Source organism: Bos grunniens, chromosome 6 (genome assembly GCF_055505025.1).
Source record: "Bos grunniens cultivar Pamir isolate PY7600 chromosome 6, Bosgru_T2T1.0, whole genome shotgun sequence".
NCBI classification, from domain to species: domain Eukaryota; kingdom Metazoa; phylum Chordata; class Mammalia; order Artiodactyla; family Bovidae; genus Bos; species Bos grunniens.
The window spans coordinates 92,825,799-92,851,353 of record NC_141170.1 but is presented as its reverse complement, the minus strand read 5'-3'; the positions used below and the strand labels follow the sequence as shown (position 1 = coordinate 92,851,353).

General features: G+C 41.8%; 1 protein-coding gene across 2 annotated transcripts in view; it reads right to left on the bottom strand.

Annotated features, from left to right (window-relative positions):
• Nucleotides 1-10,981, bottom strand: part of METAP1 (methionyl aminopeptidase 1) — a 54,768-nt gene extending 43,787 nt beyond the window's left edge. Inside the window, exon 1 of one of the 2 annotated variants that reach the window (XM_086406695.1) lies at nt 10,854-10,981. In XM_086406695.1, coding sequence (XP_086262821.1) covers nt 10,854-10,967 — 114 coding nt within the window. In that variant the 5' untranslated portion in view covers nt 10,968-10,981. Of the gene's footprint in view, nt 1-10,501; nt 10,743-10,853 lie in introns of those variants that run through there. The other variant, XM_086406696.1, reaches the window with a different exon arrangement.
• Between the last annotated feature and the right edge of the window lie 14,574 nt (nt 10,982-25,555).

Here is a 25,555-nt window from a genome sequence, read left to right as displayed (position 1 = left end):
CCTACATCAAATCCCACCTTTTTAATAAGAGGACTAATAGGATTATTCTCATTAAATAAACTGAGGAACTGTCTCACAAAACAGCTTACCTAGCTAAAGACTTATATTTCAAAATATATGAATATTTGAGGAAATGAAGGAATCAAAGTATTCATAATAAATACTTCTCAGGACACCCACCATCCTCTTACTTGCTGAGGCCATGAAGTAACAAGGGCACAGTCTTCAAGACCCCTGACAGCATCAAGTACATTCTGTGCCTCCTAGTAACTCTTGAAGACTGAACACTGTTCCTTCCTTATACCACAATCTCATTCTTCTCCCATTTCTTTACCTGACTAGGACCACTCAAAACCCGTGAGTGACTTATTCTCCACACCATGAAGAATCAACCTCTGACTCTTACCTGAGCAACCTTTCCTTCCTTATCTCTGAAAAATGTACCAACAACCTAACTAAACTAGGATGAGAGTTCCCCCAGAGAATACCACACTGTCCTTTCCCTTGCACGACCTCGTCTATCTGTTCCTGACACTCATATTCACATCTTGTCCTCACAAGTTTTAACCTATCCCTTCAGTCTGTTACAAATGCTACCTTCATAAAGTGTCCACACCATACCTCATCCCACCCCATGCCTAACAACAGGGCACATGTATTTATTCAGCACTTCTTTGACAGCGCTTTGTCTCACTACCCTGCTTTCCACCTATTTCACTGCACCAAAGCACTGGCTACAGAGTACCTACTAAAACTAGAATGGTTAAGTTTTTACCCCACTTTTTCTTAACACCAAGAGATATCTACCAAGTTGTAGGAGCTGATATGGGGTAATACGGTTCTCAGTCCTGAACAGGTCCTCGAATCACCTGGAAAATGTTTCTTTTAAAATACTTATGCTGTTCTCCACAAGTTAAGCAGAACAGTGGTTATCAGGGCTGCGTGGAGCAAGCAAAAGAGAGCTGTTTAATGAGCTGTTTCAGTTCTGCAAGATTAAAGAAGTTCTTGAGATATGTTCTACAACAATGCAAATATAATAAACACCACTGAAAAGTACCCATAAAAATGGTTAGGATAGTAACGTCTCTATGTGTTCTTTACCTGTAGAAAAAAGAAATTCATTTTTAAATAAGTTAAGTTACAAAGCTGTATGTTATACAAAACAATGATTCTGGTTTTGTTTCAAAAACATAAAAACAACAAGTAACACATGAATGCTGACCGTATGCCAAGCACTGATTTAGGCAGTACTATATGCACCGTTAATCCTCACAACTCTACAGGGTAGATTCTATTATTTCCTATTTAACAGATGAGAAAACTGAAGCACAGAAAAATTAACACGTTAAAAAAAGCCCACACAGCTCATTAATGGCAAAGCCAGGTTTTAAATGCAGGCTCTCTTGAGACAGTTTCCATGCTCTTAACCTCTATGTAATAAATATATAAAAGTCTGAAAAGATAATAAACCAAACTGTAACACACTCTTAGGATACGATCATGACACAGCTTTTACTTTAAACACTTCTGTTTTAAATTTATGCAAAGATCATGCACTGCTTTTTATAACAAAAAAACAAATGGAGGTATTTACATTTAAAAAAAATATACTCAGTGGAATACAAAGTCTCTGGCCCTGCTAACAATCATTTTATTTCCTTGTATTTCTGTACTCAGACTCTTCACCACTGCAAGGCTGTGGTTACTTGCTGTAACACACATGCCTCAGCTTGCTCCTACTTCCATAAACATCCTTCCCCTGGAGAGAATGTCCTCTCCTCCTTGCTAACAGACACCTTTTTACTTACCTTTTTATTTATTTTTTCCAGTGTACCCAAATCCATTTCTTAACCTCTCCTGCAGAAGGCCTTCTAGGACCTTATCTATACCATTTTGCACCTTTTTATTACGCTGCTTTGAAAAACTGCCCATTAGCAGTTTTATTTGTGTCCTCCAGAGCCATCAGCACACTTTCTTGAAGATCTCAGTACCTTTCTTCTCGAGGCAGGGACTCCAGGCAGTGGCTCAGTATGGAGCATACTGAGCAGGCAGAACTAGATTTCTAAAGACATTCCTACCAGAAACAAGGGCTCATTGGAGACAGGCTGGATTCCAGATCTGGGACAGGGAAGCTGCAAGGTAAACCTTGTTTGTCTTGGGCCAGAGAGCTAGGGAACAATCAGAAACTATTGGAGGAAGGTCAAAAGGACACAGAATCCACTGTCCTTCAAAGGCACTATGGTAGGTAGTTAATTACAAAGTGAAAAACAGCGTACAGTGAGCAGGCAGCACCTCCTAACCAAGCGATCACATTTAGGAGCGCCTCCTGATGTGACAGAATATGAAGCACACAGCATCACTCACGAGTCCTGTCAAGTGAATCCTGACAGAACAGACAGGGGATAAAAGAACAACTTAGAGACACTACGAGGAAATAATCAGATAACCAAGAACGTGTGCACTCTGTTAGACAACTGACTAGTCTCTTCAAAAAGCCAGCATCATGAAAATAAAGATGAAAGGACTGTTCTATACTAAGAAATGTAACAATCACACGCTACTTGTGAGCTTTGAAAGGATCCTGGTTCCAAAATTAACCAAGAACACAACTACTGAAGATGTTCAGGAGATAACTGATAAATTCAAATAGGATTGACTATTAGGAAATATTAGGGAATTCTTGGCAATATTCTTACAGGTAATCATGGTACTGTATTAATAAGTAAGAAAGAATATCCCTGTCATTAGAAGATACATGCTGAAGATGGTTACATGTAACCATGTAATGAATGGGTAAGGTGTCATGTTGTCTGTGACTCAAAAATTTTCAACTAATACATATACAAATGCAATACACATAAGAACTCATAAATAAAGCAATTAGAGCAAAATATGTAGGTGACGGTATACTGCAATTAGTTATAAGACTCTTCTTTAAACTTTTCTATGTTTGAAAATCATCACAGTAAAAAGCTAGGGATACTCAATCAAGTTATAAAATAATTAAAAGAAAAAAATTCCTTGTCTATACTTTCACTTAGCACCTCCAGGTCATTTAACTTTTTTTTTTTTAAGTACTTCCTGTCCATACAAGTAACCTCTTGGCCTCTTGAGGACAGTAAATTTTAGCAGGTTTGCAGATGCAAAAATAGCCCAACAAATGTTGTTATTCATAAGTAACACAACAGGCAAAATCCAAAAATGTCTATTAATGTCAAGTCCTAGATAGGATATGGAACAATATAAAGTTTCTCCTAATGGGAGAATAAGCACAATCACACTGGAAAAAATTCTGGCTCAGTCAAAACATAGCTGAATGCATACATAACCCATGACCCAAGAACTTTTCCCCTGGTTGTACACCCAAGAGAAACTCTTGCACATAGGCATCAGGAGCTAAGTACAAGAATGTTTAGAGTAGTACTGTTTATAATAGTAAAAACCTAGAACAACCCAAATTTCCATCAACAAAGGAATGAATAAACTGATACATTAATTCACAAATACTATACAGCAATGAAAATGAAAGAACGAGAGCGACACGCAACAAGGGTGAATCTCAAGAACAGAATATAAAGCAAGCAAGTTGCAGAAGAATACGTGCAATGATTTATAAAACTTTCAGAAACATCAAAACGAAACAATGCGTATCTAACGAATCAAATACATGGAAAAGCAAATGAATGATAAAGGCAGCTCAGAACAGGGAGTACCTCTAGGGTGAGAGACACATAGGTGCTTTCTGGTTTTACTTGCTTCATTAATATATTCTTTCTAATAATTCAGGTGGTTAAATACAGATGCATTTACTGTACCATGTTTCTTTAGATACTGTGGTTGACTTACTGTTAGTTTTTTATTCTATTCAACATCTAATAAAAACAAATGAGTTTTAAAAAAAAGTACAGATCCTGATTTTAAGGTACTTAAGAACCTCAATTCAAAAGCAATATTAAATCACATAATACCTCCATTTATATTTTCCTCTACATTTTAGTAGTGAACTATGCAAGGTTATCAGTATTCAAATAGTTAAGCCCATCACTAGTACCCGTTAGTGAAATAATCAGTAAGAAAATAAATGCCCAGTCAGAGAGGGGGGGAAGAAGTCATGTTACATCTAAAACCTAATGGCATTTACAACTTACCTATTTTACTAAATGATCTGAGCTCATGGCTTGATTGATAAGGCAGGGCAACCTTCAGAATCTGATGCAAAGGGCTGCCCCTTTGCACCTTTTATCAAGGCAGGAACAATTAATACAAGTTCTCAACAGAGATGGAAACGTCTCTGTTGCCTGCCACTTTATGATAAGAAAATTGCTAAAGTCACAAAATCTCACTTATACCCTACCCACTCTTGAGAGGCCTGAGCCTATGACCTAGACAAAGGCCACAGTAGCAGACCCCATGACAGGGATTTTAGGAATGCCTTCCAACAGACACCACAGAGCTCTGGTATATCAGGAAGAAGTCCCCACTGAACCTGGCTATAAAACAGACAGATTACTGGGGGAAAAAAAAAACAAAAACAGAACTTTTAAAAAAGAATAGTCAGAACACCTTAACATGAGACCTATCCTCTTAATAATTTTAAGTGTCGATATAGGTACAGTGGTACAGAACAGATCTCTAGAGCTTATCCATCTGCAGGACTGAACTTAAATGCCTATTGATTACTAACTCCCTATTTCCCCCTTCACCCATTCCACTCTTTGAGCCTATGAATTTAAACAATTTCAGGTACCTCGGGTTAAGTGTAGTCACTTTTGATGATTGGCTAATTTCTCTTGGCACAAAGTCCTCCAGATTCATTCATGTTGTGGCACACTGCAAAATTCCCTTCTTTGTTAAAACTGCCTAGTATTCCATTATATGTTTATGCCACATTATATTTACCCATTTATATATCCATGTTGTTTCCACAACTTAGCTACTGTGAAGAGTGCACAAAAAGAAAAATCATTTGCAATGAACAGTTGAGAGGACGTTTCAGAGGTCCCTGTCCCACGTTCAACTATTGCAGCTAAATACACACACTGAGAAAGGCGGACCTAGCTTACTGGGTGTGTTAAACTGTTCTTTATTCAAAGTCAGACCCAAGGCTGATACCAATCAAAGGAAAAAAAAAAAAGATTTACAATTGTTGAGCTGACCAAGCATGAATAAGCACATGCTTCATGTTAAAACTGAGTCAAGAAAGGTTCAAGATCAAGCAGAGAGGATGGCTATACCTATATTTTGTTTCATTAGAACTTTAACATGGAGAGAGATCTCAACGGTTGCTCTATAGCACATTCCTGCCCATGTTACATCTACTAAATGGATTTCCTATTAATACCAGGGACAACTCCTCATTTATACAGGAGCCACCACGCTACTGCTTCTCCCTCCTATCTAGAGCTGGGTATGTGTTTAGCCACAGGCTTACGTGTTTGTCATCCCCACCAAATTAACTAAGACCAAACTAAATATTGTGCAAGTATGCCAAACCTGAAAAAGACTCACCAAAAAAAAAAAGGAAGAAAAAAATAAGTGACTAACACTTCTGTCACAAACTAAATGAACAGTATAAGCTCATATCTACTTCCAATAGCCCTTCAATCTCTAAAACAGTAACTCGGAGTTAAAGATTGGTTAAACTTTTGATTATCTACCAACCAAATGATGTTTGCTTTTTACAAGTTCTACAATAAAAATATAATTCATGCCAAGACTCCAACATAAACATTTATAATACAAGCATGTCAGTTAAAGGAGATCTCCACCAGGAGGTTCTCAAACTATTAATAATCCATTAACTACACTGTGAGAACTACCAGCACCTCAAGGTGGGTTCAATCCTTGGTTTATATACCAGCCCCACCATTACTCTATACTCTCAAGTAATCAAAATGATTTAAAATTTCACAAGAACGTTTACTGCAAAACAGTTAAACAGCAGCTAAAAAATTAAAAAGAGAGTAAATTCAACCATACATGAGTAAATACAGGACAGTACATCTATCACATAAAATATTATTCAGCCATTACAAAGGATAATGTAAATGGAGCCATTATACACATTCCAAATGTATTACTTAAGACATAAAAGAGAGAAAATTCCCTAAGATTATGTATATGATCAAGCCATTTTGATAAAAATGCATACAAGTATATGCACATGAGTGTATGTAGGAATACATAAATGTTTGTAAGACTACCCATCAAAAGACTTACAGAAATTATCACCAAGCAACCTTTCACCTGTATTTTCGAATTTTTCTACAATAAAAGTTATTTTTAAGGAAAAAAAAATCACAACTAGATATTGCTATCTTACAGCAATATCTAGAAATAGTGTGAGGTAATGTAAGGAATTTTAAGAAAATCCCTAGGAATGTCAGGAACTTTGTTATCAAAGGAGAAAGTGTTTTAGAGGACAGGGCTACATTTCAAAGACCTACATATTAGAAGTGCAAATCTTTTCTCACTTTTCCACTCCAACATACGAGATGCCCACCCACTCATTTTCTTATTGAAGATCCAGGCAGTCACTTTACATGGCCACTACTTCTGTGAAAGAACCTATTCCAAGAATTTGTGCAAAACGTTCATAACAAATAAGACTCCTCCTCAAACATTTTAAACCTTCCTTATGGCTAGCTACAATGGTAGTAGACATAAGGCATGTGCAACAACACTATTTACTGAACACAGTGTTGAGGCGCTTTGCACGCTCTTATTCACCTTCCCCTCAACTATAAGGATCCTGGGTGCATCATTAGCGCTCTCTTATAAAACAGGACACAACCTACTCAAAGACATGGTCGCAAAAAACCCAGGTAAGACTCCAAACCCAGGCTTCTTCCTTTTAAGTGCTTACGCATTATGAAGGGCTGCAAATCACTCAGGTGCTTCTCTGCAGATCCTTTAAACTACAGTCAAGATAGTATCTGCCCTGGGGTGTTCACTAAGGGCCTGACTGCTCTTTGCCTTTCCTTCTCAGGCCTAATGACCATTTTTCTTTCATTTAATGAACTGAGTGCTTACTGTGTACAAGGTACTTACGAGAAATACAAAAATGAGTACAGCACAGCCTCCATCCCAAAAAACTCTTACAAACTCTTTGGGACTATGAGTAAACTACTAAGCTACTATTAAACCTAGTCAACTACTACTGAATAAGACGGATACAGCTATAAAGAAATACCATGAAACATCACAAACTCCTGTAAAGCTCAATTTCAAGTGAAATAGGTTTTACTCATTAAAATACAAAAAACTGTCTTAAAATTAAGCATCTTAAGTAAAGACATTCCTATCTTCTTAAGCATAAATACAGTATAACGATAAAAAGAGCTAACATTGATTAAATGTATTGCTACGCTAGGTGTTTCATTAATACATACAAACCCTGAGGTTGGTACTATTCAAAGCCCCATTTTAAAGGCTGTAATGGGACCTCCCTGGTGGTACAGTGGATGAGAATCCACCTGCGAATGCACAAGAAATGGGTTCGGTCCCTGGTCCAGGAAGATTCCAAAAGCCACAGAGCAGCTAAGCCCAGTGCACAACTACTGAGTCTGTGTTCTAGGGCCCAGGAGCCGCAACTACTAAAGCCTGGGTGCGCTAAACCCAGTGCTCTGCAACTAGAGAAGCCACTGCAATGAGATGCCCACTTGCCATAACTACAGAAAGCTGCTGCGCAGCAACAAAGACACAGCAAACAAAAATAATATAATTAATGTTAAAAAATGAAAGGTTATAACAAAAAACAAAGATTACCTGCCTAAAGCACACAGCTAGTAAGTAACAGAACTGTGATTCAGTTGTGGCAGTTTACTTCTTTATTCTGGCTTCCCTGGTGGCTCAGCGGTAAAGAATCTGCCTGCCAATACATGAGATGAGGGTTCCATCCCTGGGTTGGGAAGATCCCCTGGAGGAGGAAATGGCAACCTACTCCAGTATTCTTGCCTGGAAAATTCCATGGACAGAGGTGCCTGGGGGGTTGCAGTCTATGGGGTCCCAGAGTCGGACACAACTGAGCATGCATGAATGCACCTCTTTATTCTGCCTTTTGACTCAAGCATTTATTGACCTCCTATTACACGCAGAGCATTGTATTGAGAAATGAGGAGAGGGCAGTGAGAGTTTATTCATGATGCTCACCTTCTGATTGAAAGACAGATAAACAAAAATCAAATGATCAGACTGTATAAAATGTTATAAAGGAAATAAGGTGGTGTGACAGGATAACCAGAAAAGACTTACTTCTGTTCTTATAGTTTTGTTCACAGTTTATTCCCAAAGACGAGCTGGTCAGACAATCAGCCTGGGGACCACAGAAGCAAGGAGAAGAGAAAAGACTGACCACTGCTAGTGAAGATGATCAGAGAAGTGGCAAGGAGAAGCCCCAATTTCATCATAAATGTGGAAACTGGCTTAGTGATTGAACAAGGTCTCAAGCTGGGACTGAAAGAACATTTATGATTTCAGAAGACAGGTGATATTCCGTGCAAAGGAACAAGTATAAATACAGACTCTGGTTAAAGCAAGAGAATAAAGCTGGACTCAGAAGAGGTGCCCTAACTATGGGACTAGAATCCTGCAAGTAATGGCAATTCTATTCATTATAGGTGGGGGAGAAGCACAGTCAGATCGCTATGCTAGGGGAAAAATAACTTTTGCATGAAAGGTTTTGTTCCTTTGATTTGTGTGTGTGTGTGTGTGTGTGTGTGTGACTGTTTACTTGCAAGGTGGGAAACTACAATAGAGAAATGAACTAAGAAACTGGTGAGAAATTTTAAAAACTGACTAAAGGAGGAAGCAACAGGAATGAAGAGAGAGAGCTTCAAGCATCAGTCAGGATATATTCAACTACAGGCATAACAATGGAACAAGAAATATACCTGCAGAATCCAACATGAAATACCTACTGTACTAAATATACCCTGCGTGTTTTCACAAATGTGTTGGCATGTTCCCAAAAACCCCAATGAGCCAATGTCCTTTCTACTAAATAATACATGCCTAGGAGAGTATCACCTATCCTCGATGAGTATAGTTTCACAGCATCTTTTCAGAATCTCAACAAGTGTCTGTACATATTATTTCATGTAACATTACAAAACGACAACTTAATTTAAGCAAAACGCAAAACACCACATTATTCTACTCAGAGTACATGATTTTCAAAAACAAATTACTGGATTTTTTTTTTTAAAGTCCAGGTCCCACACAGGCCTCAACAAATCACAGAATTTAAAAATTATTTTAAAGAAACAAAAGGACTCAGACCAGGTTCAGCATGTTGAGAAGTCCCAGTGCTATTTTTAGAAAGAGCAACACTTCTCCAAGTGTAACTTTTTCCAAATGATACTAACAAGGTCAAGGATTATATCCTATCTGAAAACAAGTCCTATACAACATTGCTAGGATCTTTTACAACAACTTATCTTACAAGTGCTGGATCTCCGGGATTTTATTTACATCTTCATTTCACATACAGCTTTATGTTTACACATTTATATTTGAAAGTTATATTTGTGCTTACTGTTCATGTATGTTTTCCTTCTATTCATCTGTGTATATATACACATACATATGTGCTACGCTCTACTGCCAGCCTTAAAAAATACTGCCTTTGTTTTCTTAAGATTTCACATTCGTTGGATACTTTGGGTCTCAGAACAACCTTGTGAAATACATTAGTAAAAACTTCATCTTCCCGTCTGGACAGTGGTGGGACTGGAGCTCAGAAAGATACTCCTGACTAGTTCAAGATCTCAGTCAATGGCAAGGACAGGGCCCTGTCGGTGCCTTTAGACTCTTTGTGCATGCTCTCCTCCCCGCAGGACACTACCAATTTCGTACTTGAATATTCCCGTGCCTCTCTTCAACAAAACTGGATTGTAACGAAAAGCCGTACAAATGCCGCCAGGCCAAAACTCTGAGCGTCTAAATGCAGCCGGAACACTAGGGCTCTTCAGTAAACAAACACCAGCACACGTTTCAGTCCGGACACCATTCAATGCTGGCTTTGCTCCACTGCACAAAACTTATTAAAATACGGCCTTAAAGCATAATCCTTAATGGAACTGTCTTTTTCGCTCAGTGGGAAGTTCAGTTAATCTGAGGTGACTCATATTGTTACCTTACGGTTTTGTAAATCAATAATTCTGAGTGCCAAAGGAAAAGAATGAATTACACAGCTCCCTCTCCATCCGCAACTCCAAAGTTGCTTAAGTGTCAATGTGCGGTAGTAAAACCTAGGGACAGAGGTAGGTGGGGCTGGAGCTAGCATTGCCCGTCTCGGCGCCCCCACCGTTCCAGGTATCCCTTCTCCAAGCCCAGCGGGTCTCTTCGATCCCCAATCCCGTAGGACCACAGTGACTACCCGGCCCCGCAGCCCCCACCGACCAAGACCAGAGCCCCGCCGGGAGCTGCAGCTGTGGCGACTCGCACAGCCAGGGCTGGCCCCTTCCCCGGCGATCCCACCTGTCCCGCGTAGCCCGCACACCTGGCAGCCCCCGCCCGGTCAGAAGATGAGCGTCGAGAACTGGCTCCCAAACGCGGCGCCCTAGGGCGGTCGGGAGACCCGGGGCAACTCCGCTTCCGCCCCCAGCCCACAAGGCAGCACGCCCGCGCCCGCGCCCCCACCCCCGCGGGCGCCCCAAGCGGCCGGGGTCCGCAGGGGCCCCAGATCCCCGGGAGGCGAGAGGGGGCGGCGGCGCGGCAGACTAGGGCGGAGGAGGAAGAGCGGCGGGCGAGCCCGCCGGGGGAAGAGGAGGAGCGTGTCCCGACCGGCCGCGAGGGCAAAGAGGAGAGGGGAGGGAAGCGGCAGCGGGGCCGCGGGGGAAGCGGGAGTCTACCTGCGAGCAGAAGTACGAGCCCTGGATGCCCAGCTTGATGCAGGTGGGGCACTGGAGCTTGGCCTCGCTGCTGCAACCGTCCGTCTCGCACACACGCGTCTCCACCGCCGCCATGCTGCCTGGCTACTGGAGGAGCGCCTCACCGAGGAAGAAGGGGAGGAGGGAGGGAGGAACGGTTGGACAGAGGGAGGGCAGGGGAGGGGAGAGAGGCCGAGCCGGGGGAGGAGCTCGGACTGCCGGGCCTAGGTGCAGAAGGAGGAGGAGGAGCGCGGGGCCTGCCCAGAGTACGCTGCGCGCCCCGCCCCCTCCCCCGCCCCGCGCGCAGCTGGCCCCGCCCCATGGCCTTCGCCCCGCCCCTCAGCCGAGGGCCCCAGCCTCTCGGCCGCCTGTGCGCACGTGGGCCGCAAGGGTACCTGGCCTAGCCCTCGGCCTCTCCGCGCGGTAGCGCTTCTACCTGCCGCGAGCCGGCCCCCGGAGGAGAAGGCCATGCTCGGCCGACTAGGAAAGGCCTTCTCGGTGCCTAACGAGAAATCCCCGGTTGTCGCCTACTGACTGGATCCCAGGGTCCTGAACGTCTGCCGTACTCTCAGGCCGTTGGAAAGGACACTCCACTCTTCTGTGTTGGTCCACCCGGCAGCTCCTTGGAAAAGGAAAGTAACTCCATTTTTACGGATAGTGTCTGCTTTGAGGCCTAAGGACGGCCGCTCATTCACAAAGAAAGGAAGCCCGGGAACTGTTAATGAAGAAGTGTGCTGGGTTTTGTGTCAGCTTTCCCTCGTGCCCTCTTATTTTTCACACCACTCCCCCCTCCATTCGCAAAATACGTGCTAGTGATAGTAACACAACTCCTGAATATTCAATACAGTTTTTTGTATTATACCAGTTGATTGTTTAAGAGGTAAATAGGGGAAGATTGTGTTGATCATGAAATGTCAAAATTGAAAGAAGCTTTAGAGGTCATCTGTTAGGACTTCCCTGGTGGCTCAGACGGTAAAGCGTCTGTCTACAATTCAGGAGACCCGGGTTCGAGCCCTGGTTTGGGAAGATCTCCTGGAGAAGGAAATGGCAATCCTTCTGTCCAACAGTCCAGTACTGTTGCCGGGAAAATCCCATGGACAGAGGAATCTGGTAGGCTACAGTCTATGGGGTCGAAAAGAGTCGGACACGACTGAGCGACTTCACTTTCACTTAGAGGTCATCTAATGCAAACCTAAGTCTCTTCGGCTACATCCCAGGTCTGCCATTTTCTAATTGGTGCTTGAGTATGGTTCTGTCACGAGAGAGGAGAGAGGGACTAGTATTTACTGATCATCAACTTGGTAGTGCAAGTTCATGTGCCCACCTGCACAGTGAGAGCAAAGAAACCAAAGCATTGGAGTTTGGAGCAGAGAAAGGTTTATTGTAGGACTGTGTAAGGAGATGGATGACTCCTTGCTCTAAACCACAGCCCCCCCAAACCACCCCCATCCTCCACCCCCCGCCCCCAACCCTGGCTCCCTGAAGGGTTTTGGCAACACATTTTTTTAAAGCCTGGTGAAGGATGGAGGGAGTTGCAAGGTGTGCAATCAGCTGGTTTACAATTTTCTGATTGACTGAAAGTGAGGTATCTCGGGTAAACGGCCGCCCTAGGTGACATAAGGCCTGGGGCTCTGTGCTCAGGGTTATAAAGTAACATTTTCCATTCTGTGAAGGGTTTTCACATCTGTAAAACAATTCAGGCAGTGTGCATTAAATACTATTATCTGGGTATTTCAGAGAGGAGCTAAAGCAGAGGATTTAGGGAAAGGCCACATGGAAGGCCCCATAGGATCCTGCTCCATTGCAAACTAAGTGCTGAGAACTTTGTGTTACCTAATAAATATTTTTTTAAATCTTTCCAAATTTGATAGATGAGAAAAGCACATATTTTTAATAATTTTGTTATATAAGTACATATAAATAATAAAATCAAATAATAAATTGTAAAATGTTATATATACATAAAAAGAAATCAAGCAACAAATATATGTATATACATAGATGTACATGTATATGCACATATAGGCTTTCTTGGTGGCTCAGAGGTAAAAAATCCACCTGCCAATATAGGAGATGTGGGTTCAATCCCTGGGTTGGAAAGATCCACTGCAGAAGGAAATGGCAACCGACTCCAGTATTCTTGCCTGGAAAATCCCATGGACAGAGGAGCCTGGTGGGCTGTAGTCCATGGGGTTGAAAAGAGGCAGACACGACTTAGTGACTAAACAACAGTAAAAACAATATGCACATATGACACATGTATATAGAATATTTTTAAACAAAAACTGGATCATACTATGCAGAGTATTTAGTTACCTGTTTTGTTCAAGTTGTGAACTATATTGCCATCAAATATACTTTTTCCAGGAAATTCCTTTGTGGTCCAGTGGTTAGGACTCTGCACTTCTACTGCAGGGGGCACAAGTTTGATCTCTACTTGGTGAGCTAAGATCCCATATGCTGTGTGGTGCAGTAAAAAATATATCATATATATAATGCATATTGAGCTGCCCTTGTGGCTCAGCTGGTAAAGAATCAGCCTGCAATGTGGGACACCTGGGTTGGATCCCTGGGTTGGGAAGATCCCCTGGAGAAGGGAAAGACTACCCACTCCAGTATTCTGGCCTGGAGAATTCCATGGACTGTATAGTCCGTAGGATCACAGAGAGTCAGACATGATTGAGCAACTTTCACATAATGCATATATATGTATATTTCATAAATATGTATATGTACCTTTCCCACATAATTTTGATGTCTGTATAATATTGTTATATAATTTACTGAGCCAAATTCACTAATAATAGACATTTAGATTATTTTTAATTGTTACAGATTATAAACAAAGCTGTGAGTATCTTTTTAGTTCTAACTTCACATAAATCCTTATTTATTTAGGATATACTCTTAAAAGTAGAATTGCTGCATCAAAGGATTGTCACTGCTGTTTGTTCTTTTTTATATAGTTTGCCAGTTTTTTCCTCAGAAAGTGTATAAAATTTACACTCTGGTCAGAACTGTATTAGAGATCTTATTTCCTGAGACCTTACTAGTGCTAGATATTATCTATATTTAATGTTTTTCATTGGGATAAATAGATAAATCTATTTGTTATCAGAATATAGTAAGGCTGAACATTTTTCTCTGATTATACCTTTTTTATTTCTATTTTTATGTGTTTGCTTTTATTTGTTAAAATTTCTTTTTTCAAGAACAATGCTAAAAAAAGGTCAAGACACAAATTGGCCATAGTACCATTACCTAAACTCACCAGTGTTTCATCTATCCTAGTTACCTTCAATACCTTTTTCACATGTGTATTAAATGTTTACATATTTGCTGTTATTGATGGAATATTTTGTTCTGCGTTTTCACATAGCACTATGCCATGGATTATTCTTAGATTTATAGAAAACTGGAAGTCCCATTCCCTTTCTATATGATAACTCTTTGTGTATTTGTACTATCGTGTTTTATGGTTTGTAAGTTCTTACCGTATTCCCTTGTATTTTATTGTATGTTTATATCCATTGTCATCGTTGTCCCTCTACTCTGGAGGAATTCCAGTTTGCTGGCTTCTGATGGGTTGTGTGCAAGATTAAGCTAATCAGATAGAGGAACAGGAATTTCTGAAAATTCTAGTTAAAAAGACCCTCAGGGTTCCTCTCAGGCACAGGGAGACTGGAAACTCCTGTTGGCCATCTCCTCTGGAGGCTGCTATTTCCTTGATCTTTACTAAAGCCATACTGTAGGCCAATTAAGAGCACAGATGTTGCATTAAGATAGGCACTGTTCAGTTCAGTCGCTCAGTCATGTCCAACTCTTTGCAACCCCATGGGGTGCAGCATGCCAGGCTTTCCTGTCCGTCACCGATTCCCGGAGCTTACTCAAACTCATGTCCATAGAGTCTGTGATGCCATCCAACCATCTCATCCTCTGTCGTCCCCTTCTCCTCTCACCTTCAATCTTTCCCAACATCATGGTCTTTTCAAATGAGCCGGTTCTTCACATCAGGTGGCCAAAGTATTGGAGTTTTAGCTTCAGCATCAGTCCTTCCAATGAATATTCAGGACTGATTTCCTTTTGCATCTCCTTGCAGTCCAAGGGACTCTCAAGAGTCTTCTTCAACACGACAGTTCAAAAGCATCAATTCTTCGGCGCTCAGCTTTCTTTATAGTCCAACTCGCACATCCATACATGATTACTGGAAAAACCATGGCTTTGAATAGATGGGCCATTGTCAGCAAAGTAACGTCTCTGCTTTTTAATATGCTGTCTAGGTTGGTCATAGCTTTTCATACAAGGACCAAGCGTCTTTTAATTTCATGGCTGCAGTCACCATCTGCAGTGATTTTGGAGCCCCCCAAATAAAGTCTCTCCCTGTTTCCATTGTTTCCCCATCTATTTGCCATGAAGCGATGGGACCAGATACCATGATCTTAGTTTTCCAAATGTTGAGTTTTAAGCCAACTTTTTCACTCTCTTCTTTCACTTTCATCAAGAGGCTCTTTAGTTCTTCTTCACTTTCTGCCGTAAGGGTGGTGTCATCTGCGTATCTGAAGTTATTGATATTTCTCTGAGCAATCTTGATTCCAGCTTGTGCTTCATCCAGCCCAGCATTTCGCATGATGTACTCTGCATATAAGTTAAATAAGTAGGGTGACAATATACAGCCTTGACGTGCTCCTTTCCTGATTTGGAACCAGTCTGTTGTTCCAGTCTACTTCTAGCAGTTGCTTCTTGCCCTCCATACTGATTTCTCTGGAGGCAGGTAAAGTGGTCTGGTATTCCCATCTCTTTAAGAATTTTCCACAGTTTGTTGTGATCCACACAGTCAAAGGCTTTGGCATAATCAACAAAGCAGAAGTGGATGTTTTTCTGGAATTCTCTTGCTTTTTCAGTGATCCAACGGATATTGGCTGTTTGATTGCTGGTTCCTCTGCCTTTTCTAAATCCAACTTGAGTTGAAACCTCTGCCTGCAAACCCCTTTCCTTAGTCATATTTCCATATCAGAAAAATACAAATTAGAGTACCTACTTTATAGAGTTCTGTCATAATTAATTTGGATCGACTTTTTAAAGTGCTTAAGAGACAGATAAGTTATAATTATCATCAATATTAGTTAGCCTGCTATAAGTTTCTCTTTGGTCCCCTTCACCCCCACAAGACAAGCTATTGAGTGACATAAACTTCCTTGACCACCATTCTGGCTGTTCTTAAGACAATCAATTTTATGCTTTTGTTTAATTGTGAAAAAGTAACAAAACAGATTTTTATGAAATTGTGCCAGACATAGTCCCTACTTTATTCTTTTCTTCCTTCTGATATTTTTAACTCAAAGTCCCTATTGGACATTAATTTCTGTTTTAATTCCTGGGGGCAAAGTTCAGGTAGCCCACTTAGAGCCAAAAGAATGGACTTCAGAGTCTCAGATAAGGATTTGGTGTTTCTGAGAGTCCTTTGGCCCTAAGGCACTTGTTTCTCTGAACTTTTACACACAGAAGAGCATTTTTCAGGTAATGTCTAAGCACATGCCCAAAGCTATCTCCAACTAGCTACTCTGCTTCAAGTGTCCACAGACAGTTTATATTCAATATGGTCAAAAAGAAACAACTGTCCTCTATTAGACACTTTTGTCACCCCCTTTACATCTGCTTTTCTTCATGAATTCACTGTTTTGTTTAGTGACAGCCTTTCTACTGTTATCTCCCAAGTTAAAAATTAGACTCTCTCAGGACTTCCCTGCTGGTCCAATGGTTAGGATTCAGCACTTTGACTGCCATGGCCCGAGTTCAGTCCCTGGTCAGGAAACTGAGATGTTGCAAGCCATGCGGTGCAGCCAAAAACGAAATTGGGCTCTCTCTTCTTCCCCATGCTTCAGCATCAAATTAATTACTCAATCCTATAGCTTTTATCTGCTAAATATTTGTTTTCTGTATTCTCTCTGTTCTTTGCATTTTTAGTTTAGGCCATTTTAAGCCTAGCCTCTTAACGACTTCTAATTCCATTGAATCTAATCCCTGCCATCAAACTGATTGTTCTAAGAGACAAATCTGATCATGCCTTTCCCATGCTTAACATCCTTTGCTAATATGGGGCCTGTGGAGCTGGAGCCAAGATCCAAGAGGTAACCAAAGCTCGAAGAATTGGGGCCAGTGAAATAGTCAGAGCTAAGGGGATCTGTGGGAACACTGCTGCTGCTGCTGCTGCTAAGTCGATTCAGTCGTGTCCGACTCTGTGCGACCCCATAGATCGCAGCCCACCAGGCTCTCCCATCCCTGGGATTCTCCAGGCAAGAACACTGGAGTGGGTTGCCATTTCCTTCTCCAGTGCATGAAAGTGAAAAGTGAAAGTGAGGTTGCTCAGTCGTGTCTGAGTCTTAGCGACCCCATGGACTGCAGCCCACCAGGCTCCTCTGTCCATGGGATTTTCCAGGCAAGAGTATTGGAGTGGGATGCCATTGCCAACACTAGGCCAAAGCAAAGGAGATAATCAAGCATCAGGAGCTTGGTACATAAAAGGAAAATGAGAAAATAAGTAGCTAAGGATATTGAAAGCCAGATTTTCACTGTCTAAGCAGTAAGTTTAAAATATGGGAAGACTGAAGGCTAGAATGAATCGTGTAGGATTATACTGGAAATAGAAGTATCAGTATGAACTCAAACTTTAGATAGATAATTCAGTTGTATGTGTATATGTTTGGGTAACACTTCGCCCACTAAGAGAACCTAGTAGCAATGAACACATCTAGTTTCCAGATCTTGGTTTCTAAAAACCATTCCCCACTGAAAGGAATCAGAGCTTCTTGGAGAAGAGGTACTTTACAGGAGCAGGGGAAGTACAAGGTAAGTCTGTAAAGTCCCATTGTACCAAAACATAAGGTAAAGCACAAAGGTGATGGAGAGTATAAAAAGGACATTGGAGCCAATTTGAAGGAGCTCCCACTGACCAAACTGGAAATAATCCGAGCATTAGAATAAATAATGATAGTATCAGGTTATAAGCCATTTTAAAAAATGGTCATCCATGAACACATACTGATAAAAACATACAAATGAGAAACAAAAGTAAGCACTTCTTTATAACAGAATGTCAGATAATAAATGTGGAAGAAATGAAGTTACTAGAAAATTACCCAAAGTGGAGAGTGAAAAAGTTGGCTTAAAGCTCAACATTCAGAAAATGAAGATCACGGCATCCAGTCCCATCACTTCATGGGAAATAGATGGAGAAACAGTGGAAACAGTGTCAGACTTTATTTTTCTGGGCTCCAAAATCACTACAGATGGTGACTGCAGCCATGAAATTAAAAGACGCTTACTCCTTGGAAGGAAAGTTATGACCAACCTAGATAGCATATTCAAAAGCAGAGACATTACTTTGCCAACAAAGGTTCGTCTAGTCAAGGCTATGGTTTTTCCTGTGGTCATGTATGGATGTGAGAGTTGGACTGTGAAGAAGGCTGAGCGTCGAAGAATTGATGCTTTTGAACTGTGGTGTTGGAGAAGACTCTTGAGAGTCCCTTGGACTGCAAGGAGGTCCAACCAGTCCATTCTGAAGGAGATCAGCCCTGGGATTTCTTTGGAAGGAATGATGCTAAAGCTGAAACTCCAGTACTTTGGCCACCTCATGCGAAGAGTTGACTCATTGGAAAAGACTCTGATGCTGGGAGGGATTGGGGGCAGGAGGAGAAGGGGACGACAGAGGATGAGATGGCTGGATGGCATCACTGACTCGATGGATGTGTCTCTCAGTGAACTCTGGGAGTTGGTGATGGACAGGGAGGCCCGGCGTGCTGTGATTCATGGGGTCGCAAAGAGTCGAACACAACTGAGTGACTGATCTGATCTGATCTGGTAGTAATACTTGGGCCTCCCTTGTGGCCAGCTGGTGAAGAATCTGCCTGCAATGAGGGAGACCTGGATTTGACCCCTGGGTTGGGAAGATCCCCTGGAGAAGGAAAAGGCTCCCCACTCCGGTATTCTGGCCTGGAGAATTCCATGGACTGTATAGTCCGTGGGATCCAAAGACTCCAACACAACTGAGGACTTTCACTTTCATAGTAATACTTGGGCTGCCGACAAGCAGGAGACACTGGTTCGATCTCTGGGTCAGAAAGATCCCCTGGAGGAGGGCATGGCAACCCACTCCAGTATTCTTGCCTGGAGAATCCCATGGACAAAGAAGCCTGGTGGGCTCCAGTCCATAGCATCACAAAGAGTCAGACATGACTAAAGTGACTTAGCACAGGTGCACGCATAGGAATACTTTACTCAAGCCATGCTAAATTGATTTGGAGAATATTTGTTAAGGAACAGAATAGTTACATAACCTTAGTGTAACTCCCTACAAAATATATACCATTTAAAAAGGCAAAATAGGAACTTCACAGCTGAGAAACCTTGCAGATATTCCAAACTATGTTATCAAAGTTAAAATCACCAGTAATAGGACAAATCAACTTTGTGCATCTCCTAATATGAAACACCAAGAACACAGTGTATCTTTTGTGGTGTTCCTGCCAAAAATGCATAATCGACTCTAATCGTGAGGAAACATCAGACAAATCCAAACAGAAGACAGTCTATAATATAATTGACCTGTACTCTTCAAAATGCCAGTGTCCCAACAGGGAAAGATTTGAGGAACTGTTCCAGACCTGAAGAAACACAGCAATTAAATACAACACTTGACACTGGATTGAATCTTGGACCAAAAGAAAAAAAAATGTTTTTGCTATAATGGAAATTGTATTTGATCCCTATTTGATCTCTTGGTGAAATTACTGTTTCTTCAAGATCCAATTCAGGTATCACTTCACCCATTAAATTTGTGTTGACCCATGCAACTCTGACTTCCCTGTGGCTCAGACAGTAAAGAACCTGCCTGCAATGCAGGAGACCCAGGTTAGATCCCTGGGTTGGTAAGGTCCCCTAGAGAAGGGAATGGCTACCCACTCCAGTATTCTTGCCTGGAGAATCCCAGGGACTGAGAAGCCTGGCAGGCTAAAGTCCATGGAGTCGAAAGGAGTTGGACACGACTGAGCAAGTGACACTTTGACTTTCACTTCATGCAACTCTGGGGCTTCCCAGGTGGCGCTAGTGGTAAAGAACCTGCCTGCCAATGCAGGTAGATGTAAGAGACACAGGTTCAATCCCTGGCTCTGGAAGATCCCCACGAGGAGAGCATGGCAACCCACTCCAGTATTCTCTGGGTTTTCCTAGTGGCTCAGATGGTACAGAATCTGCCTGCAATGCAGGAGACCCAGGTTTGATTCCTGGGTCGGGAAGATCCCCTGGAGAAGTGAATGGCAATCCCCTCTAGTATTCTTGCCTGGGGAATCCCATGGACAGAGGAACCTGGAGGGCTAGAGTCCATGGGGTAGCAAAGAGTAGGACACGGCTGAGCGACTAACACATGCAGCTGTCCTCCATCAGTACCTTCCATTGTGCTGCCTCCAAACCAGGTGCAAGGTGTTACTAGCGCAATTGACAATAATTTTAAGTAACATTTATTAAGAACTTACTATATGATATGGTCATGTGTACAAGTAAGTACTACTACGTAAGGATAAGTAAGATGCTAATGCAGTTACTTTTAATCCTCACAAGGACTCTGTGAGGTAGGTCCTCATTGTTGTTCAGTCCCTCGGTCATGCCCCACTCTGCCACGCCATGGACTGTAGCACACCAGGCTTCTCTGTCCTTCACTATCTCCCAGAGTTTGCTCAAACTCATGTCCATTGTGTTGGCGTGCCATCCAACCATTTATTCTCTGTTGCCCCCTTCTCCTCTTGCCCTCAATCTTTCTCAGTATCAGGGTCTTTTCCAATGAGTTGGCTCTTCACATCAGGTGGCCAGAATATTGGAGCTTTAGCTTCAGCATCAGTCCTTCCAAAAATAGTCAGGGCTGATTTCCTTTAGGATTAACTGGTTTGATCTTGCAGTCCAAGGGACTCTGAAGAGTCTTCTCCAGCACCACAGTTCAAAAGCATCAATTCTTCGGCACTCGGCCTTCTTTATGGTCCAACTTTTACATGACTACTGGAAAAACCATAGCTTTGACTATACAGAGCTTTGTCAGCAAAGTGATGTTTCTCCTTTTTAATACCCTAAGTTTGTCATAGCTTTTCTTCCAAGGACCAAGTGTCTTTTAATTTCATGGCTGCAGTCACCATCTGCAGTAATTTTGGAGCCCAAGAAAATAAGTCTGTCACGGTTTCCATTTTTTCCCCATCTATATGGCATGAAGTGATGGGATTGGATGCCATGATATTAGTTTTTGGAATGTTGAGTTTTAAGCCAGCTTTTTCATTCTCCTCTTTCTCCTTTATTAAGAGGCTCTTTAGTTCCTCTTTACTTTCTGCCATTGGGGTGGTGTCATCTGCATATCCGGAGAAGGCAATGGCACCCCACTCCAGTACTCTTGCCTGGAAAATCCATGGACAGAGGAGCCTGGTAGGCTGCAGTCCATGGGGTCGCTAAGAGTCAGGAACGACTGAGCGACTTCACTTTCACTTTTAACTTTCGTGCATTGGAGAAGGAAATGGCAACCCGATCCAGTGTTCTTGCCTGGAGAATCCCAGGGATGGGGAAGCCTGGTGGGCTGCTGTCTCTGGGGTCGCACAGAGTCAGACACGACTGAAGCGACTTAGCAGCAGCAGCAGCAACATCTGCATATCTGAAGTTATTAATGTTTCTCCCACCAATCTTGATTCTAGCTTGTGCTTCATCCAGCTCGGCATTTCGCATGATGTACTCTACATATAAGCTCCATCAGCAGGGTGACAATATATAGCCTTGACATACTCCTTTCCCAGTTTTGAACCAGTCTGTTGTTCCGTGTCTGGTTCTAACTGTTTCTTCTTGACCTGCATGCAGGTTTCTCAGGATGCAGGCCTGGTATTCCCACCTCTTTAAGAATTTCCCACAGTTTGTTGTGATCCACACAGTCAAAGGCTTTAGCTTAGTCAATGAAGCAGAAATAGATGTTTTTTTGGAATTCCCTTGCTTTTTCTATGATCCAATGAATGTTGGAAATTTGATCTCTGGTTCCTTTGCCTTTTCTAAATCCAGTTTGTACATCTGGAAATTCTTAGTTCATGTACTGTTGAAGCCTAGCTTGAAGGATTTTGAGCATTACCTTTCTAGCATGTGAAATGAGCTCAATTGTGTGGTAGTTTGAACATTTTTGGCGTTGCCCTTCTTTGGGATTTGAAAGCCCAAGTCCTAGTACTAATCCCATTTTTTGCCCAAGTTCACATAAACAGTAGGTGGCTGAGCCTGGGCTTGTGTTCAAGTCTGTCTGACTACAAGTCCCATGCTCTTAACCACTGTATCCCTTACCTTTAATCTTTCACCTGTCTCTCCAACTAGTCTGTAACTTCCTTGTGACATGGGGGTTTATGTGTTATTTTTTTTCTATTCCCAACCCTTAACCTTATCACAATTCTTGATGTATAATAAGTGCTCAGTCAACGTTTTTCCTCTTTAAGTTTTATGTAATGTAACTATGAATTATTTCAAATGTTCAAAAGAGAAAAAAGGTATGTGTGTGGTAATTGAAAGAGAGTCAGGGGTGGAAGGGAGAACACTGGTTTTATTAGAACCCTAAAAGAAGCAGATAATACTCTCAAGCTGGGTTTTTTGAGAAAAGTAAAGAATTTGATAAAAGGAATAGGGACTTGCTGGTGGTACAGTGGTTAGGTCTCCATGCTTCCACTGCAGGGGGCACAGGTTCTATCCCTGTTCAGGGAAGTTCTACATGTCTCACACTGTGGCCAAAAAAAAAAAAGGACCATATACTAAGGATTGGACAGGGCCTTGGAAAACCAAAAGAAATGGTACAATAACTGAGAGTTAACAATGGGAAAATATTTACATTTCTCAACCTGAAGGAGTAAGAGGACAGGGCAGTAAGTTGCAACTGTCCTAGAAAATCAAAGCCAGAAGGTTTGGTATTCAGATGCAGTGGAAAATGGATCAATTTAGTTTTCTCTTTCCAGAGTAGCATTTTTATTGATGGATGCTAAAGAATGTTTTGTGTCTGCCGAAGAAATATTTGTAGCCAAGAAGCTTATTAACATTCACCAAAATTTAGTTTTTTGTTTCTATCTGCTCCCCTTCATGGGCCCACAGTATGGACACTGATGTTGAGGATTCAGCAGATTGATGCATGGTAACTTACTGGATATTTCCAGTGCTCGACGCAATAAATGCAAATGCCAAAATCCAGAGTGAGCTGGGAGGAGAAGGCCTCCTAGCAGGAGTTATGACTTTTGGTGAAGAGACACAGCCAGCCCAAATCCACCCCAAAGTCAGTAATCTAGGACCTCATTCTCTTCCCTTCAGTCCTCTAAAACTACAAGGATAAGGAGCCTGTCATCTACAGTGGACCATCCAAGTCCACCTCAAAGGGTAGAGGGCCAGATTGAGAAGGGATTGCAGAACAGTCAGATATGACTTAGCAACTAGACAACAGCAGCCACCAAGCCTCTTAAGAAATGAAATACTGGTCAATACAGTTGAGGTCCTCAGGGTACCCCTCCCCAGTCACGTCCCTCCACTACCTCTCCTGCAGTGCTGCCACAAAGACTCTTATACTTCTGCATAATATATCTTTTCATTGAAATTGAATAACACAAGTTTATGACAAGGACTAACACTTGCCCTGCTCCGTCATGTTTTTATAGCTGAGAAGCACCATGGTGTAAACAATGGCTTGGGAGTCAGAAAACTGGTCCATGTGTCTAGTTCCAAACCCTTTGTCTTGTGCAATGCTCTTCAGATCTTTCAGCTTTTGTCTCCTCATCTGTAGAATGTTGTTAAGAAAATCAAATGAATTTGTACCTATGAAATCATTTTGTAAACCATAAAGTGCCATATGAATGTAAATGACCACTGCTTATGCTTGCCTCCCTTCTATATATGACATACCCTGTAAGAGCAGGAACTTGTCTCTCTTGTTTTTTTGCTGTTATGTCCCTAGTACCCAGAATAGGGGCTGGCACAGTATAGGCGTGGCATTAGCATTAGTCAGGGAAGGCTAACTGCTGTAATAGACAATCCCAAAACACTTAGTGACTTAAAAAAATCAAGAGTTTATATCTCCGTATGTCAGAGTCAGTTATAGATCAGTCGGGGAAGCCCTGCTTTCTCAGTCAATCTGATCTCAGATCCCAGATCAGTCTTTTATGTATACCACATCCTGGGTCCTTGGAATCCTTACCTGAGAATAGGCTGCCACGAGAACTCTCCTATGCATGAGATTTCACAGGTCACCACTGGAATGGTGTAGTTCACTCTAGGGCATTCCTCTGTCCAGAAGTCAGTCCCCGGCCACATACAAGGGATGCTAGAAAACAGTTTATCTGTAGCCTCAACATAAGAGAAAATGAGTTTGATCAGCATTCTACCAATCATTATTATGACTTTCACAATATCCGTAGAATAAGCACATGAAGAAATGGAAATATACACGTATGAATGCAGCCTAGGATGCACTTTTGTTTATCAGCTTCTCAGTAATGACATTTTTTTTTTACTTGAAGTATAGTTGATTTGGGGGCTTCCCTGGTGGCTCAGTGGTAAAGAATTCACCTGCTGATGCAGGAGATGAGGGTTCAATCCCTGGGTTGGGAAGATCCCCTGGAGAAGGAAATGGCAACCCACTCCAATGTTCTTGCCTGGGAAATCCCATGGACAGAGGAGGCTAGTTTATGAGTCTCAGGAGTTATAAAAGAGTTGGATATGGCTTAGTGACTAAACAACAACAAAAACAACAATAGGTTATTTACAATGTTGTGTTCAGGCATGCAGCAAAGTGATTCAAATATACATATATTCTTTTTCATTATAAGTTATTACAAGGTATTGAATATAGTTCCATATGCTATACAGTAGGTCCTTTTTAAAAATCTATTTTACAGATAGTAGTGTATATCTGCAGAGAAGGCAATAGCACCCCACTCCAGTACTCTTGCCTGGAAAATCCCATGGATGGAGGAGCCTGGTGGGCTGCAGTCCATGGGGTCGCTAAGACTCAGACACGACTGAGCGACTTCACTTTCACTTTTCACTTTCCTGCATTGGAGAAGGAAATGGCAACCCACTCCAGTATTCTTGCCTGGAGAATCCCAGGGACGGGGGAGCCTGGTGTGCTGCCATCTATGGGGTCACACAGAGTCGGACACAACTGAAGCGACTTAGCAGCAGCAGCAGCAGCAGTGGATATCTGTTCATCCCAAGCTTCTAGTTTACCTCTCTCCCCACCACTTTCATAACCATAGGTTTGGTTTCTATGTCTATGAGTCTGTTTCTGTTTGGTAAATAAGTTCATTTGTATCACTTTTTTAGATTCCACGTACAAGTGATATCATTTGTTTGTCTTTCTCTGACTGACTTCACTTAGTATGACAATCTCTAGGTCCATCCATGTTGTAGCAAATGGTATTATTTCATTATTTTTATGGATGCATAGTATTCCAGTATGTGTGTGTGTGTGTGGGGGGGTGTTTGCCATATCTTCTTTATCCATTTATCTGTAGATGGACGTTTATAGGTTGCTTTCATGTCTTGGCAATTGTAAATAGTGCCACTATTGAACACTGGGGTGCATGTATCTTTTCAAATTAGAGTTTTCATCCTTTTTGGATCTATGCCAGGAATGGGATTGCCGGTTCATA